This window comes from Centruroides sculpturatus, unplaced genomic scaffold, assembly GCF_000671375.1.
Source record: "Centruroides sculpturatus isolate CEXI.00-Female unplaced genomic scaffold, Cexi_2.0 scaffold57, whole genome shotgun sequence".
Lineage (NCBI taxonomy): Eukaryota > Metazoa > Arthropoda > Arachnida > Scorpiones > Buthidae > Centruroides > Centruroides sculpturatus.
The window spans coordinates 193536-208599 of NW_019384382.1; the positions used below are offsets into that span (position 1 = coordinate 193536).

The 15064-nt window shown below is 29.0% G+C and overlaps 3 protein-coding genes across 5 annotated transcripts in view; 1 reads left to right on the forward strand and 2 right to left on the reverse strand.

Annotated features, from left to right (window-relative positions):
- The first annotated feature begins 7 nt into the window (after positions 1 to 7).
- LOC111617919 lies at positions 8 to 1660 on the forward strand. Its single transcript, XM_023359284.1, has 3 exons — positions 8 to 579; positions 868 to 1017; positions 1090 to 1660. Exons 1-3 carry the CDS (start codon positions 311 to 313, stop codon positions 1505 to 1507), a joined length of 837 nt encoding a protein of 278 aa, XP_023215052.1. The 5' UTR covers positions 8 to 310; the 3' UTR covers positions 1508 to 1660.
- A 335-nt stretch (positions 1661 to 1995) lies between these two features.
- On the reverse strand, positions 1996 to 7952 carry LOC111617925 (putative uncharacterized protein DDB_G0277255). Its single transcript, XM_023359292.1, has 5 exons — positions 7367 to 7952; positions 6033 to 6253; positions 5405 to 5569; positions 4851 to 5335; positions 1996 to 4752 (listed from the first exon to the last, which is right to left on the reverse strand). The coding sequence occupies exons 1-5, from the start codon at positions 7605 to 7607 to the stop codon at positions 2724 to 2726; spliced, it is 3141 nt and encodes a 1046-aa protein (XP_023215060.1). The 5' UTR covers positions 7608 to 7952; the 3' UTR covers positions 1996 to 2723.
- Positions 7953 to 8788: 836 nt separating this feature from the next.
- Positions 8789 to 15064, reverse strand: part of LOC111617926 — a 46052-nt gene continuing 39776 nt past the window's right edge. For all 3 annotated transcript variants that reach the window (XM_023359294.1, XM_023359293.1, XM_023359295.1), the window contains 8 exons: positions 14064 to 14200; positions 13871 to 13993; positions 13603 to 13787; positions 10977 to 11079; positions 10727 to 10888; positions 10461 to 10660; positions 10159 to 10367; positions 8789 to 10089 (listed from right to left, as the gene is read on the reverse strand). In XM_023359294.1, coding sequence (XP_023215062.1) covers positions 9944 to 10089; positions 10159 to 10367; positions 10461 to 10660; positions 10727 to 10888; positions 10977 to 11079; positions 13603 to 13787; positions 13871 to 13993; positions 14064 to 14200 — 1265 coding nt within the window. In that variant the 3' untranslated portion in view covers positions 8789 to 9943. The remainder of the gene's footprint in view (positions 10090 to 10158; positions 10368 to 10460; positions 10661 to 10726; positions 10889 to 10976; positions 11080 to 13602; positions 13788 to 13870; positions 13994 to 14063; positions 14201 to 15064) is intronic.

Here is a 15064-nt window from a genome sequence, read left to right on the forward strand (position 1 = left end):
TGAAATACAAAGAACATTAACAAGAAAATTGAAGAAATTTGTGAAAGAAGGTCATATCCAGGCGAGTCAAAGTAAAGAAATACTTTCAAAGGAAAACGTAAGAATTCCTAAATTAACTGTCAGAATTAAAACACATAAACAAAATAAATGTAGACCAATCATAGACTTTAGATTCACATTATTATATAATTTAGAAATCTTTATTAAAAAGATATTACAGGATATACAAATTTCGAAATATGCAGTTAAAAATGCTGATGATTTAATTACAAAATTGCAAAAAGGTGTAATCTTGTCTAATTATAAATTGATGAGTTTGGATATAACATCTATGTACCCTTCTATTACTAAAGATATGATTTTGAGCAGTTTACGTAAGTATGGTGTTCCTGATTATTTAAAGGATTTAATTACTTTCACATTAGATAATAATTATTTTACAGTGAAGGAAAAGAACTTTTATCGACAAACAGAAGGTATTTCGATGGGCTCCGTAATAGGACCGAAATTAGCAGAAATTTATATGCTGGATGTGGACATGATTCTTTCAACATTAAATGGAGTTATGTTTTTTGCAAGGTACGTCGATGATATTTTAATAGTGTACGATAGTACACTAACAACAAACTTACAAATTTTGGAACAAGCTAATAAAATTAATTTGAATATTAAATTTACTCAAGAGCATGAATTAAATAATCAATTAAGTTATTTAGATATAACAATTAAAAGATTTGAAGATCATTTGGAATACTGTAAATTTGAAAAACCGTGTAATACGAGAAAAGTAATTAATTATAGATCATACTGTCCTTTAAATCAAAAATATAATGTATACCTGATGGAAATAACAAAGATTTTTTCTAGAACAACAAATATAGATAAAAGAAAAGAAGAAATTGAAGATACACATAAGAAATACATCTTAAATGGATATCCAAAAAGATTACTAAATGATTGGTTCCACAGATTTTTAAGAAACAGGTTTAAAGTTAAACGTTGTCAAGAAATAATAAAGTATGTATCATTTCCGTATATAAAAGGTATTTATGAAAAATATAATAACTTCTTTAATCATAAATTAATTAGATTGGCTCCATCCTTAAATAACAGGTTATCAAATATGATGATCATCAGAAATAATGCTAAAGATATATTAGAAGAAGAAGGTGTTGTTTATCGGATAGAATGCACGTGTAACAATCCTAGTTTTTACGTCGGTGAAACAAAACGAAGATTAAGGATCAGACTGTCGGAACATTTGGCTGCCGTAAGGTTGAAAATGAGTAATTCTCCTGTCTTCCAACATTGTAATAGTAATAATTGTCAGATTAATATTAATAAATTAAAAATAATTTTTAAGGAAAAAAATATTGTAAAGCGAAAGGTAAAAGAACACTTCGCTATAATTATGCAAAACAATAATGTTAATTTAAATACCGGAATGTTAACAGCGGCATGCTGGGAGTTTTTTGTTAACTGTATAAGTGGCTCTTCAATGAGTTGACTGTTTGAACGTAGATTTTGTGCTGTAAGCCCCACTGAAGAGGCCATAGGCGAAATGCATTTGGGAAGCTTGTTAGTAATGATGTAAATAAAAATTTTTTTCTCTCTGCAGATTATTTTCTTTTTTATACCTTTTTAAACTCTGTTTTTTAAAGATTTTATAGTCATTATTGGCTTGTTTTTTTGAAAAATTGAAGTTTTATATTATCCAAAAGTCAGAAGGGAAAGAAAAATATAATTTTTTCGTAATTTTACATTTTATGTAAGAAGAAAACAAAAGAAGAAATTTTCTAACTCCATTGAATTTTTATAACTTTTTTGAAAAAAATTTTTATTTTGTTAACAAAAGTTTCAACTTATAATCATTTATGTAATTAATTACTTAGTTATTGTTAATAGTTTGATTTTACTTTAAATTATTTAATTTTTTAATTTGTAAATTCTAATCACTATTAAAATTTAAGATTTTGAAAATTTTCTCTTTTCTTCTCTGAAAAGTTCATCATTGTCAGTATTTAGACTAAGCTTGCCATCTCCTGAAGAGTTGGTTCCAGGGGTTTTCAATTTCAGATTTGATCTTTTTATTCTCAGCAATATCATCTATTCTTCAGTCTGATATAATAAATAACCAAAATGTTGATAATTTTTCTGAGTAAATATGGAAAGAACAGGCTTCAATTTAAATATTTTTGCCAAATTTCAGGAATCTCCCAACAAGTCTATGAGAATTGGCAACTAAGTTCAAATACGTTTTGAAAATGTACAAAAGATTATTTTAATAATTTGTCAGATTATAGATATAAAAATGCATTTCTGCTATGTATGTTGATATACACTAGAAACTTCCATTTCTCTGAGTTATAACATGATAGAGAATTCAGCAATATCACACAAAAAGAGAGATGACAGTTTTTGAAACTTGTATATAAATATATATTTAAAAAGAATCTATAAACTATTATAACTTCTTTTCTAATATAACTACTGTTTAATTATCTGAATTGCATCCATTCTTATTGATGTCATACATTCAAATTACAATTGCATTTTAATATGCACAATTATTTTATGATTTTTGAATCCATAATACAACAAACAATTTCAACAAACAAAAATTTAACTTGTAACATCGTAAAATGAATTTGATAATTTTTCAAACATTTAGAAGTTTTTACATTCATTAGAAAAATTTATCAATAAGTTAATTAACAAAAAGATCAAACCCATGCACTGGCACTGTGTGGTGGAATCCATGGATTCTTTTTGCCTTCTTCGGTCCTGTTATGAGACAATTCTGACTGCAAGCAGTTTAGATATTTTTTACAATTAACAATTTCTGATTCTTCTAAGTGGTCTTCCCAGATGGGAGGACATATATGATGATTGGGCAATGAAGCTCTCATTCTTGAATTTCTCCTAAATGGCATCGTAGAAGAAGAGACATGCGTCATTTGATTTTGGAACAGAGGAGTAGCACAGTCTAAGGATGAAATGGTGGAACTGTATTCACTTGGTTTATGGTACCAAGGTAAAGTTTTTAATTGTTCAACAGCAGATTTGTGGCGGCTGGTTTGGAGATTGTTATTCGTCTGCAGCAGAAGCATTTTGAATTTCTGTATACTTGTTGATTTCGATGGATTTAGAATTCCATTGTGCATGCTATTTTGTACACTAGTAGGTTCATTCATTTGATTAGTTCTATTGATGATTGTGTTTTCAGAATTGTGACATCCAGTTTTAACATGGCCACCCTTTTTAGGTATTAAATTGTTTGATGGAGATATATCTGTATCTGTTTTAATATTATGACGTTTTTTGCTACTGTGGATAACTGCAAATAGGTTTTCTGGAGACATTGATTGATTTTTGTCACTGTTCAATAAAAAATTTTTATTTGTGTAATTTAGTTGATAGAAGTTTGTTGCTTGAAGTGCATGATTTGCAGGTGAAGTTTTTACAATTAATTGTGAGTGATAATAATCAGAATTATCATTAATATCTTTTGATTTATTTTCTTGATGAATTGAATTGTTGTTTGCATTAGAAATTATAGAGTTGGAATGATTTTGTGATACATGTCTTATACGTGGCACCGTATTACAATAGTTAACTTTTCCATCGGGATTCAATTTTACATAAGCACCATAAGAAGACATGGGTGAGGTGGAATGCCGAAATGGTAAAGTAGCAAATTTATGTTCAGGAGCACAAGACGTTGATGATAAGTAATTCATTGGATGACCATCCCTTCGTCTTCCTAATGAATTTGAACTGAAAATAATTCTTCCTTTTGGGTATAATTTTGATTTTGGGAAATTCAGGGATCGGAAATTACCATAGTTTCTTGTTTTTAAATCAGAGTGACTAACACTTCCACCAATTAATGTTTTATTCTGATTACTTCTAACAATTGGTGTAACAGTGACATGATGAACATATTTTAAAGGAACTTTAGAATTTTCTTCATATAAAGGCACTTTGTGTTGAATTATGTGATTAGTTGCATCTTCAGAAGCATAGTTGTTTATATTGTTTTTTCTATGTTCACTATTCTTTTCTGTATGATCTGCATTCATTAACTTTTTATTAGATAAAAATGATGATAACGATGGCTTATAATCATTTACAACTTTGTGAAATGAATCACTTAAGCCATTCTGGTAGTTATTTACAATGGGTGAAAGATAATAATTTTCATAATTTCTGTTGGGTTTATCATCTCTTGCATTTTTATGTATATCTTGGGGAGTATCATAAATATTAGATGATTTTTGATTATATTCTTCACTTTGTTCTCTCTTTATACTAGAAACTCGTAGCGGAGGAAGAGGTGGAAGTTTTGTTATTCCAAATAAACTCGTTGAATCAGATGATATTTCCGTAGCACTTTGTGATAATAAGCTGTTGATGCTGTTATTACCTATTGTGTCCAAAGAACTGCAGGATCCATATGTTTTTGTCGAGCCAAAACTGTTCAAACTGTTACTTTCTGACGATGTTCTGTTAGTTGTCCAACCTGCATGGAAACTTTTTAAAGAATCTCCAGATTCACTAATAGTTTGGTCTCTCGAATAATTCTTATAATAATTTGAATCATTCCCAGAAGCCAGTGTATCCAAGTTGTTGTTGCTGTTATCTGTGCCACAACTGGAATTTTTTGAAGTTATTGATCTTTTTTGGCTTGTTAAAGTAGCAGTAGCAGCAGAATCATCTGATGTGTAACCAGTCAATGTTCCATCTTGAGATCTACAAAAGGTAAGCACAGAAAATTGTTTAATATTATGTAGAATATTTAAAATTTGTCTTCTCTTAATCATTATTATAATTGTAAAAAATAAACTAACCTATCAGTTTGAGTTTCTGAAGACACAGAATCTCTTCCCAGAGAACTTTTTGAGGAATTTTTAAAATGGCGTAAACAAATACCATTAGAGGTTTCTGCATCCAAATCTTCATTTCCTGAGTGCTCGGCACTCTTGGTCGTCGAAGTCTCTCTCAGCTTTACCGCAACGGTCATTGCCGCAGACAGGGTTGATATCGGCAGAAAACTGCGTCCTTTTCTCATACCCAGTTTGTTGGTCAGGTTACTTGAAGCCGTCTTCAAGCTACTTAATTCTAGACTGGTTTTTACTTTTTTAATATCTTGATTAGTCTTTACAGTTTTGTTTGATTGCTCCTCATTCTTGCCTTTACAGCTATTATGCTCGGTATTTAATTCCAAATTCAAACTTGGTTTATTATTGTCTCCTATTACATTATTTTCCTGATTAATGATAATAATGTTTCTTTTATTTTTTCGTTTCTTTTTTCTCTTAATGAGGAAATCAAACTGTAAGAATAAAGCAAAATAAATATTTTCTGAGACATAAACATACCATAAAAAAAAATAGTTGCTTACATGAATGAGAGATCGTCTAAAAGTTGACATCTTTTGAAAATTGGAACCGGAGACATCAATTGGAACAAGACTGGATGGACAATCTAACGAAGAAATTTGTTTCTGTCGATGGCTTCCCACATCCCGTGATCTTTTATTATATATAATATCTTTGCCTTTCTTCTTCTGGAAAAAAAAAAAGACAAAAATAAAAAACTAAATTATAAATTTAATGAATGAATACTGTTTTATTATCCATTAATTTTATTTTGTAATTATTATTTATATAATTACATTTATTTTGTAATTATTATTTGAATAGTTTTTAATTTGAATTTGAACTTATTTGAATAGTTTTTAATTCTAAGCAAGACTTGTTTAATTTGTGTAGCTATTGAAATAATTTAGATCAAATATCAAACTTTAATTTACCAAAATTTATTGGCTTAACTAGTAACTTGTTAAAGTTTGACATCAGAATTGAGCTTAAATTATTTGATTTCATTTTATTACGTTTTATATTAGTTTCACCCATCTTTAATTCTTTAATCGGGTGGAAAGTATTGTTGTTAACTAAGTAATACAGACACAATAAATCACTACTCATCATATCAATTGCCAGCACATTTCCCGACAAAAACAGACTTACACCATCCTGTTTGGTGTCGTCCTTTGCTTCATCTGCCAGCAGAGAAGAACCGGCACCAAACTCATCTTCTAGCTTCCTAAAATGACTGGGAACACTGTCGGCTCCACGATAGAGAGTTTGAATGTGCTCGGATCTGGAAGGTGGGGCGAAAAAATTCTGCTCCTCCGGATAGACGGTCCGAAAATGCTGATCCAACCTCGTCCCCGTCAGATCCCCAACGGCTAGAAAAATACAAATCATCAAATTAAACTGCACAGTCATACAATCTAACAAGGTTAACGTTTATGTTACGTAATAAAAAACAGAAAAAAAATACAAAAGTGGGTTAACTGCTTTCATGAAAAAGGTCAAAATGTTTTTTTACACATACAAAAAAATCATATGACACATTATTAAAAATTGAGAGAAACCTTGAAATCGGATAATAACCATTTTAAGAATTAATTTTTACAGAATGGGTGATTCGCAGCGCGTGACGAAGAGCGTGATCTGCCGCGAGTAAGAGGAGCGCCAGTGGGAACGGGACATCGCATACATTCCCATTATTACCATTATCACGTGTTCCAAAACGACAGATGGCCAGCGAACTTACAAATACCACATATTTGTCAGTTTTACGGAATAACTGCCATCGATTAACCTCACCCTAAACCAGTTTAAATCCAGATTTTTGTTGTTGTCGTTTGAATTCGGTTAAAAATACTTTATATTTCGAGAATTATTTAATAAACTAATAATATTTTTAACGCCGCTCACGATCCAGACGGGAAACGTGATTTAATGCTACAAGTGTGCAAGTAGGTCACGTGCTTTTCGACTGTACACCAATCTTCTTTGTCGTCGTCTTCGTTATAACAAAGGAAACAGTTAATAAAATTTTATTATAAAGACAATCCGATTCCTTTCCTTTATAATTCCCCATCCGAGACGAGTTTGATTCAAGTTTCTATTCAAAACTTTACACCTGTCCCATTACCTGAGAAACTAAATAGAGTTGTTAATCTACTAGTACTACACAAGGTCGATGCTGTAATTTAAACCAAAGTTTTAACACGGAAATAAAAAATAAAAAAAAATTCGTATTATTTTCAAATCTATTCTAGAAAACGGAACTATTTATCTTTAATTCAAACTTTGACTTAAAAGATATTTTAAAACAGCACTTAAATATACCTTAGTGTTAAATTCACTTTATCGGCATCCCAACTATTTAATTTTTTGTAAAACGCATTCCCAACTAGTTTTGTTATTATAATAGCATTCTTTCTAATCATTATAGCGTTGATTTATATATAATTTACACTTATAATCGAAAAAAAGGTATATAAACTTACGGACTGGAACGGTTTTAGCGTTGATAGACTTGCTGTACTCGTTGCATTCTTGTATTTTCCTTCTCAACCTATCAGTACGCCTGTTGATGTCTTTGCACTCTAAACAGATACCAGCGAACACGCGTTCGGCAATGTACACTACATAAGCTAGTTGTTGGATAACAGATATTAATCTAGCACTGGTTCTATCTTCTAAAACATCCCTGTTCCTTTCGATTTTGGTCTTAACCACGTCTGGCATCTCTCCGGTCGACTTAACTTTATCGACTATCACCTGTGTAGTAGTTAGAAAACGCCATTTTTATCCTCTTTAAGAAGGCAGACAGGTGGGTAGTAGCGTGTGAGGCAATGTGACCCCGTCCTGTTGAGACCCCTCCGGCTAACTTCACTGAAGGGAGAGTGAGAGACTCTGACTAAAGCACAACTTTGCCAGATGTCGGATATTTTCGCTCTCTCGATTTTCTCCGCCTTTAAAATTTTCTTAAAAACAAATAAATAAAAAGAGTAAAACCATCGGCGTGATAAATTTCGCGTCACGAACGCGTTTTTAACATTTCCTGTTAGTCTTTTGAATATTTATAGGAACTTTTATCTGATCTTCCTATGAATTTTAAAACGAAAAAAAAATTTTTAATTCGATATGCTATTTTTTAACTTAGTTTTTACACGAAGTTAATCGCGATTACACGGTAACCATCTATAATTTCCGAATTTTTTCCCCATTCTTCAGACTTATTACGTTTAATGTGAAACAACGTCCTGCAATTTTATAAATTTGTTACACCATTTAGACAATTTTCTGCCTATCTAGTTTACTGCATTAAAAAAATCTACCAACACTAATTGAACTGGAACTTAAAAATTACTTTTTTTGGTTTCCTACTAAAATTAAAGATACGATTGCTTAAAAATTGGCGTCATTTCATTTTTATCAATCAAACCCTTATTTTTCAGTTAAATGCACAGTACATTTTAAATACATTAATAATTTTTACTTGGATTAAAATTGTTTAATAATTTCTATTATCGTTCCAAATAACGATGCACTCATAAAATAGTGTTTTCTCACTTTATTTTAATAATTTATTCATAATCGGTGCTGATATAATAAAATCTCGATCATTTATAACTAATAATAATAGCTAATTAATAACACAGGATATTATATCAACACGTCTGTAGATGTGCATTATTAATGAAGTACAATTAAATCTGAAATAAATCCAGACTTATAAGTTGTATTCCTTACTTAGTATGTTAATTCCAATTGTGTCAATATTACACTTTAGCTACTGTATTATAAGTTCCTGTATGCATTACTTATATGCATTACTTGTTATTTATTATATGTATCACTAAAATATAGTTCATAGAAGCTGAAAAAGTGTATGAATGCTCTAAATAAATCACACATACTCAAAATTCCTGTGAATATTAAATATTTTAATTGCTAACCAGCAGCAATTTTCCATAGAATAAAAGTAAATATATTTTCAAAACATTGTACAGTACATGTATAATATAAGGCATACAATAAAGAATGAGAAAATTATCGCCAAATCGCATTGGCCACCTGGAGGAACGTCTCTCTCTCTCTCTCTCTCTTATTCCCATCGTGCGAGATTTGGTCCGATCACAAATGATAGTTTGGTGCATTAATGATTGGAATGGAAGACAAAGAATAAAAAAATTTTAATACTTGTGATATTATTTTAGTTATCTTTTGTACAGAATATCCAGAATCATACAGTAAAAAGGCACCACTGAAATTTTTGTGATATGTTATCTTTAGACTGTAGAACGACACAAGTTACGTGTTTATTCTTTACTTAGGAACATAAACAACATGCATAGAATGTGTGTGTATGTACAACATTTAACCACAATCTAACTAGTGATATGGTCACTTATTTTATTCCCATACAAATTAATGTGGCCGGTGGGAAATGGCATCAATTTACTCCTGTTTACAAGTGCAAAAAATTGTATCCATCTCGCAAAATATCTTTCAGGATTAATATTGGATGGCATTCTTTCCAAATTGCTTCAAAAATAATACTGAACATACACACACAGTATGCATGAGCTAGAGATCAAAAGATTTAAAGTATTTTTTTTTTATCATGTTTGATACCTTAAGTATCAATTATTTTGAGAATTAGTTAATAATATTTGTACTGTTCATGCAAAATTGCAAACCTTTAAATTATAGAAATGTTTAATATTCATGATCTTTAAATTAGATATCTTTGAAGCTTATCAAAATTTTAAGCACAATGTGAAAACAAAATGATTCCATAGTAAATCTAAAAAATCTTTTAGATGGCATGATCTTACTTGGCATACAAAAAATATTCTTTAATGTAATATGTATTGTTTAAAAAATTAAATAATGATATTATGCTAGGTAAAAGATATGAATTTTGATATTAACACGAGAAAATGACTTTTGATTTTTTTTCCTTCACTTTTTGTAAAGGACTTCTAGTCTATAATTTTCCATTAAAATTGTAAAAGAGATCTGGTAGAATTAATGATGATTTAATTGAGATGGAATGTTTTATATTATATTGACAATCATAATGTTCTTCGAGATTGCATCGAAGAACGTAATAGAAGTGAACAGTCTATCCACATATTTGGTTTCTCTAATACTGAACGCCAAACAATTATTTCTTCTCCTTGAGAATCCATCCATTCAACATCTCGACCTTCATATTTACCTATTAAAAATTATAATAAATTCATTTATATCCTAAAAATATATTTGATGAATTGTATAAATTTGTTACCTGTTCCAAGATTCAGCCTCACTCCTCCAAGAAAATCATTACTGGTGATTTTGTCATAATCCCAAATTGTCAGTTCTAGACATCTGTCATGAAGATCTTCAATAGACACATCATCGTATACAAAAGTATGATTCCATTTTGGATTGCATGTTTTCTTTATCACATGGGTTTTTTGTTTTCCTGATTTGCTTTTATCTGGTAGCAAATAACTAGAAAAAGTAATAAATAAATATTTTAAAATCACTTTCAGTTCCTACTTAGAAATAAAAATTTATATATATATTTTTCCACGGACTAAATACCTTTTACAAAATGGATCTGATGTTCCATTAGAACGAACTGCCATTAAATTTCTTGCTTCTTTGACCAGAACATGTAATGATCCTTTCGCAGGCCTTCCAGAACGTTTGCTTGGTTTTTGTGTGGTAACATCAAATGGAACATATTTAAGAGCAAGGTTTAAGTCTCCTTTATAACTAATTGGAGAATCTAATGATTCCAACTGTAATGATATAATAAACTTTAGTAATTTAATTAGTAAGTTTAAATATATTTGTAAAATACTAACTCTCTCTTGAAGAGGATACCATCTTAAACCAGGATTGTCAAAAACTTCATAACCTAGAGGTAACATTACTTCACCTAAGAAATCATTTCTTCCAAACATATCACTGTGCCAGATAGAAAGCCATAATGTGCGTGTTTCAAGTTCACTGATTGTCATTGGAAACTATATATAAATCACATTATTAATTATAATATAAATTAGAAAAGTTCATTAAAAATATCAATTGATTTTCTGAAAATTTCAAATTTACCTTTAAAACTTCATCAAAATTTGGATTTAATGTATGTTTCTTCACCTTAGTTTTTCTTTTACCACTCTTTGTTCTATCCGGCAATAAATAAACTTTGGTATAGCTATTAAAAAATTCAGAATTTAATAATGATTATAGAAACTTTTTAATATCAAAGTTTGATAATTAAATAACAAGATAATAGAAAAAAAATCCAGTAATAAGTTGCTTAACTATACCCGGCAGCACTTATTGTGCACGTGGCACTATCTGTTATGATGTTTCATTATTAAAAAGTTTAATTTTGACGATAAAAATGGATTTTATAAAAAATTGCAAATGTTAATAATGAGTAAAATTGTCATTAAGTCTGACCCTACTGGATATATGGCAAACAATCCCCTTTATTTCCCCATCCCGCCAACCTTTGACTACCAAAATTTAATAGCACAAAAAGCACTGGAGTTATTAAGCTTCAAAGAGGGTGAACAAAGTCATTCCCACCCACATACTAACATCAATACATACAGAAAAAAAAAACCCACAAAATTTTTTTGCATTTCTTGATATTTCAAGGTTCTAAATCCAAAAAATGTAAAAATCTTGGGAGATCATTTTTTATCAATAACCATTCTTTCCCTCTGTTATATATAACAGAGCCATGAAAGTAAAATGAGAAATAAAGCAGCTTTAAATTATGTCTTCTTATTTGTTTTTAAACGTTTAATTTAGTTTTGTGATGATGTTATTGTCTTGTTAAAAGTTTACAGATAAATACTGATACAGATATTTGAGATGTTATCTCAATTGATTAACTCATCTTACTAGTGTATTATGCAATTACTTTATAGTATTAGATGCAAATCAAAGTTGTTATAAAAACAAATTAATAATAATAAACAAAAAATGATTGTTACAGTTTTTATATATGTTCCAATGTTAAAATTAATAGATAAGAGTATATCAAATGATTATTTTTAACAACAAGATAACCACTATCAAGAAAATTTAACTTAAATACAGTATGATGGATCAAGATCTGAATCATATCTAATGTTATTTATTGCATAAGAGATAACATAACTAAATCAAAACCAATCATGTAACAATTAAAAGATTGATAAATACAGTAGAGCGTCGATTTTCCGAAAGTCAATCATCTGAAATGTCAATCATTCAAAAGAATTCCAGTCGGCAAATTTAAATTTTCGCCAGTGCTGTGGCGCTTCAATCTTTGTCNTTTAAATTTTTGTAAAAAAATTCAAAACATTCTATTATTGATTCATTGTTATTCTGTTTCCAACATTATAAACAGATTTTGGGACTTTCTCAGCACAAATATTTTCTGTTTGCACATTTATATATCAAAACAAATTATCTTGTTAGGGATGATATTAATTTCTGATGTGTTTGTTTCCTATAATATTTCCTTACTGCTCTATCAAGTGAATGGTCAATAAAAAGGATAGTAGAAATAGAGAACAAAAAGAAAAGTGTAGATAAAGTATTGCAATCTAAAGTTGTAAAATTATATGGATGAACTTAAGGGTTTTGATTGAATATACAACTTCAGATTAGTTTGATATTTTTAATTAAATAAGCAAGTACATTTAAGACTAACAAATGAGTAGATAGGAAGTTTTTATATTAGAAATATTGTGTAAATACTGTAATAGCAAAGTAAATTTAACACAAACATGACACAAGTTATAAATAGAGAATGTAATTGAATGAAAATAAGTGTAACTTTAGTGCATAATTCTATCATTATGTCACCATAAAGTTTACAAATTTGTCATTATAACAAAACATAAATACAGAGTGTCCCACTTAAAATCAGTCCAACTGAGATGATGAAACATTTGTGATGTAAATTTTATAAAGGATATTTAAAAGAGAAAGTATATAATACAAATCCAGAAATAGAAGCAAACTGAAGGAAAGCATACTCAGAAGCACTAAAGCTGTGTATATATCAGTATTTAATATAAGATCAATCTGAACATGATTATGCATATACAAAGGTGCATGATACACAAGGAGACTTGCTAGAAACTTTATCTGAATTCATTCATATCATTTCAAGTGAGAGGAACCAAATTTACATGGGGCACTGTAAACAATTTATCATCAGAAAAGTTAAGAAAATAAAAAAATTTTTCTTTTGTTTTCTTCTTACATAAAATGTAAAATTACGAAAAAATTATATTTTTCTTTCCCTTCTGGTTTTTGGATAATATAAAACTTCAATTTTCAAAAAATAAACCAATAATGACTATAAAATTTTTTAAAAGAAGAGTTTAAAAAGATATAAAAAAGATAATAATCTGCAGAGAAAAAACTTTTATTTACATTATTACTAACAAGCTTCCCAAATGCATTTTGCCTACGGCCTCTTCAGTGGGGCTTACAGCACAAAATCTACGTTCTAACAGTCAACTCATTGAAGAGCCACTTATATGGTTAACAAAAAATTCCCAGCATTCGGCTGTTAACATTCCGGTATTTAAATTAACATTATTGTTTTGCATAATTATAGCGAAGTGTTCTTTTACCTTTCGNCTACTGTATATCAAGGATCATTTCTTATATAATTTTATAGATTAAAATAATTATTATAATAAGAGTACTGTAATGTCAAACTCACGGGTCAGATCTGTTTTTCTTTGTGTCAACAGCAGCTATGTTGCGGCATTCTTTTACATGTACTTCTAGACACGAAGCCTTATAATTGTAATTCAACCCAAATAAAACTTCTCCACTGACCACTACTGTTCCATATCGCCCTCCTCCAGCTGCACTGTATACACTAGTCATACTCTCACTTCTTGCCTGGGCAAGTAAACAATATTTGTAAGAAATTTTTAAAATATATAAGCCAAAACTTTTAAAAATGATTTTTTTTATTGTCTTACCACAAATGAAGACAGAGAAAGTTGACTCTTACTATGATAGCTGAATACTTGATCAACATCATCATCTTGAATGCCAATACTATCTTTATCAGAACTTGCACCATTATTTTGCCTTGATGTATTCTTAAATTTTAAAATTTATCAGTTATGCTAACAAAATAAACTATGTCATCTCTACCAAGTATAAAATTACCTTTGCATAATCACAGACTGATATTTGAGGAAGGTTGACATTTTCTTGCTTACAATCATCACTACCACCAGATGATGATCTTCCCCTTGCTCTTAATCTTCCATGTGGAGATGGTCTATGTGATAGACTACTTTCATCTAAAATTGAGAATAATTATGTCATTGTTTCAATGATTTAAAACATTAACAATAATAATAGAATTTTATGAGTAACAAATACTGATGGCAATGTAATATAACAAATACTTTATATATTTACTTATTTTAAAAAAATATATATTTATATATACATGCATACATACATATGTGTGAGTTTCCATAAAAAAAATTAACTTAATCTTGCTTTTGACATCTTTAATTCGATTATTTTTTAATAAAAACTGACAACACTCATTTATTTGGCCTGTTAACTATATATATACTAATCAATAATGCTATTTTTATCCCTTTAAGAAGAAACTTAATAAAAAATTTGACATCTCTTTGGATAAGTTTAATAATGATCAAAAAATAAATTGCATAAAAACATTAAATTAGATATATACTTACTATTAAATTGATATTTTTAATTATTATTTAAATAATTATTTACTGTTCAATTTCTTTTTGCTTAAATATATAAATGTTGTTGAATAAATCTAAGTTATATATATCTACATATATACAACATATATCTAAGTTAAAATTCAAACTTTTCAAAATAAATTTTATTTTTTCATATCAATCAGACTTTGATTATTACTGTTATTTTCAGTTCTAAAAAATTACCTGCATTTTTTTTTCTGTTAATAAGCATCAAACAAGGACAGCAAAAAAGAAACCAATTAAAATTTGAAACTGTATTTTGGTTGATACAATCCTTAGGTTGCATTTTGTTGCTAAGACAGCTTAATCAATATGTTACTTTCTACAGTCTGTGTTAAACTGAGATAATGACTATATCACTAAACTTGCCCTTTAGTACAGGAAATTATCTAACAGTTTAAAGGAAATTGGGATAAA

Bases quoted from the DNA above. Each gene is read 5' to 3' on its own strand.
- LOC111617925 (XM_023359292.1), bottom strand. From the start codon at position 7,607: ATGCCAGACGTGGTTAAGACCAAAATCGAAAGGAACAGGGATGTTTTA. The intron at 5,570-6,032 runs GTAAGTCTGTTT...TTTTTTTTCCAG, and splicing joins ACGACACCAAACAGGATGGT to AAGAAGAAAGGCAAAGATAT. The intron at 5,336-5,404 runs GTAAGCAACTAT...TTATTCTTACAG, and splicing joins TTAGACGATCTCTCATTCAT to TTTGATTTCCTCATTAAGAG.
- LOC111617919 (XM_023359284.1), top strand. From the start codon at position 311: ATGAGTTTGGATATAACATCTATGTACCCTTCTATTACTAAAGATATG. The intron at 580-867 runs GTACGTCGATGA...GATTTTTTCTAG, and splicing joins GGAGTTATGTTTTTTGCAAG to AACAACAAATATAGATAAAA. The intron at 1,018-1,089 runs GTATGTATCATT...TAAATTAATTAG, and splicing joins CGTTGTCAAGAAATAATAAA to ATTGGCTCCATCCTTAAATA.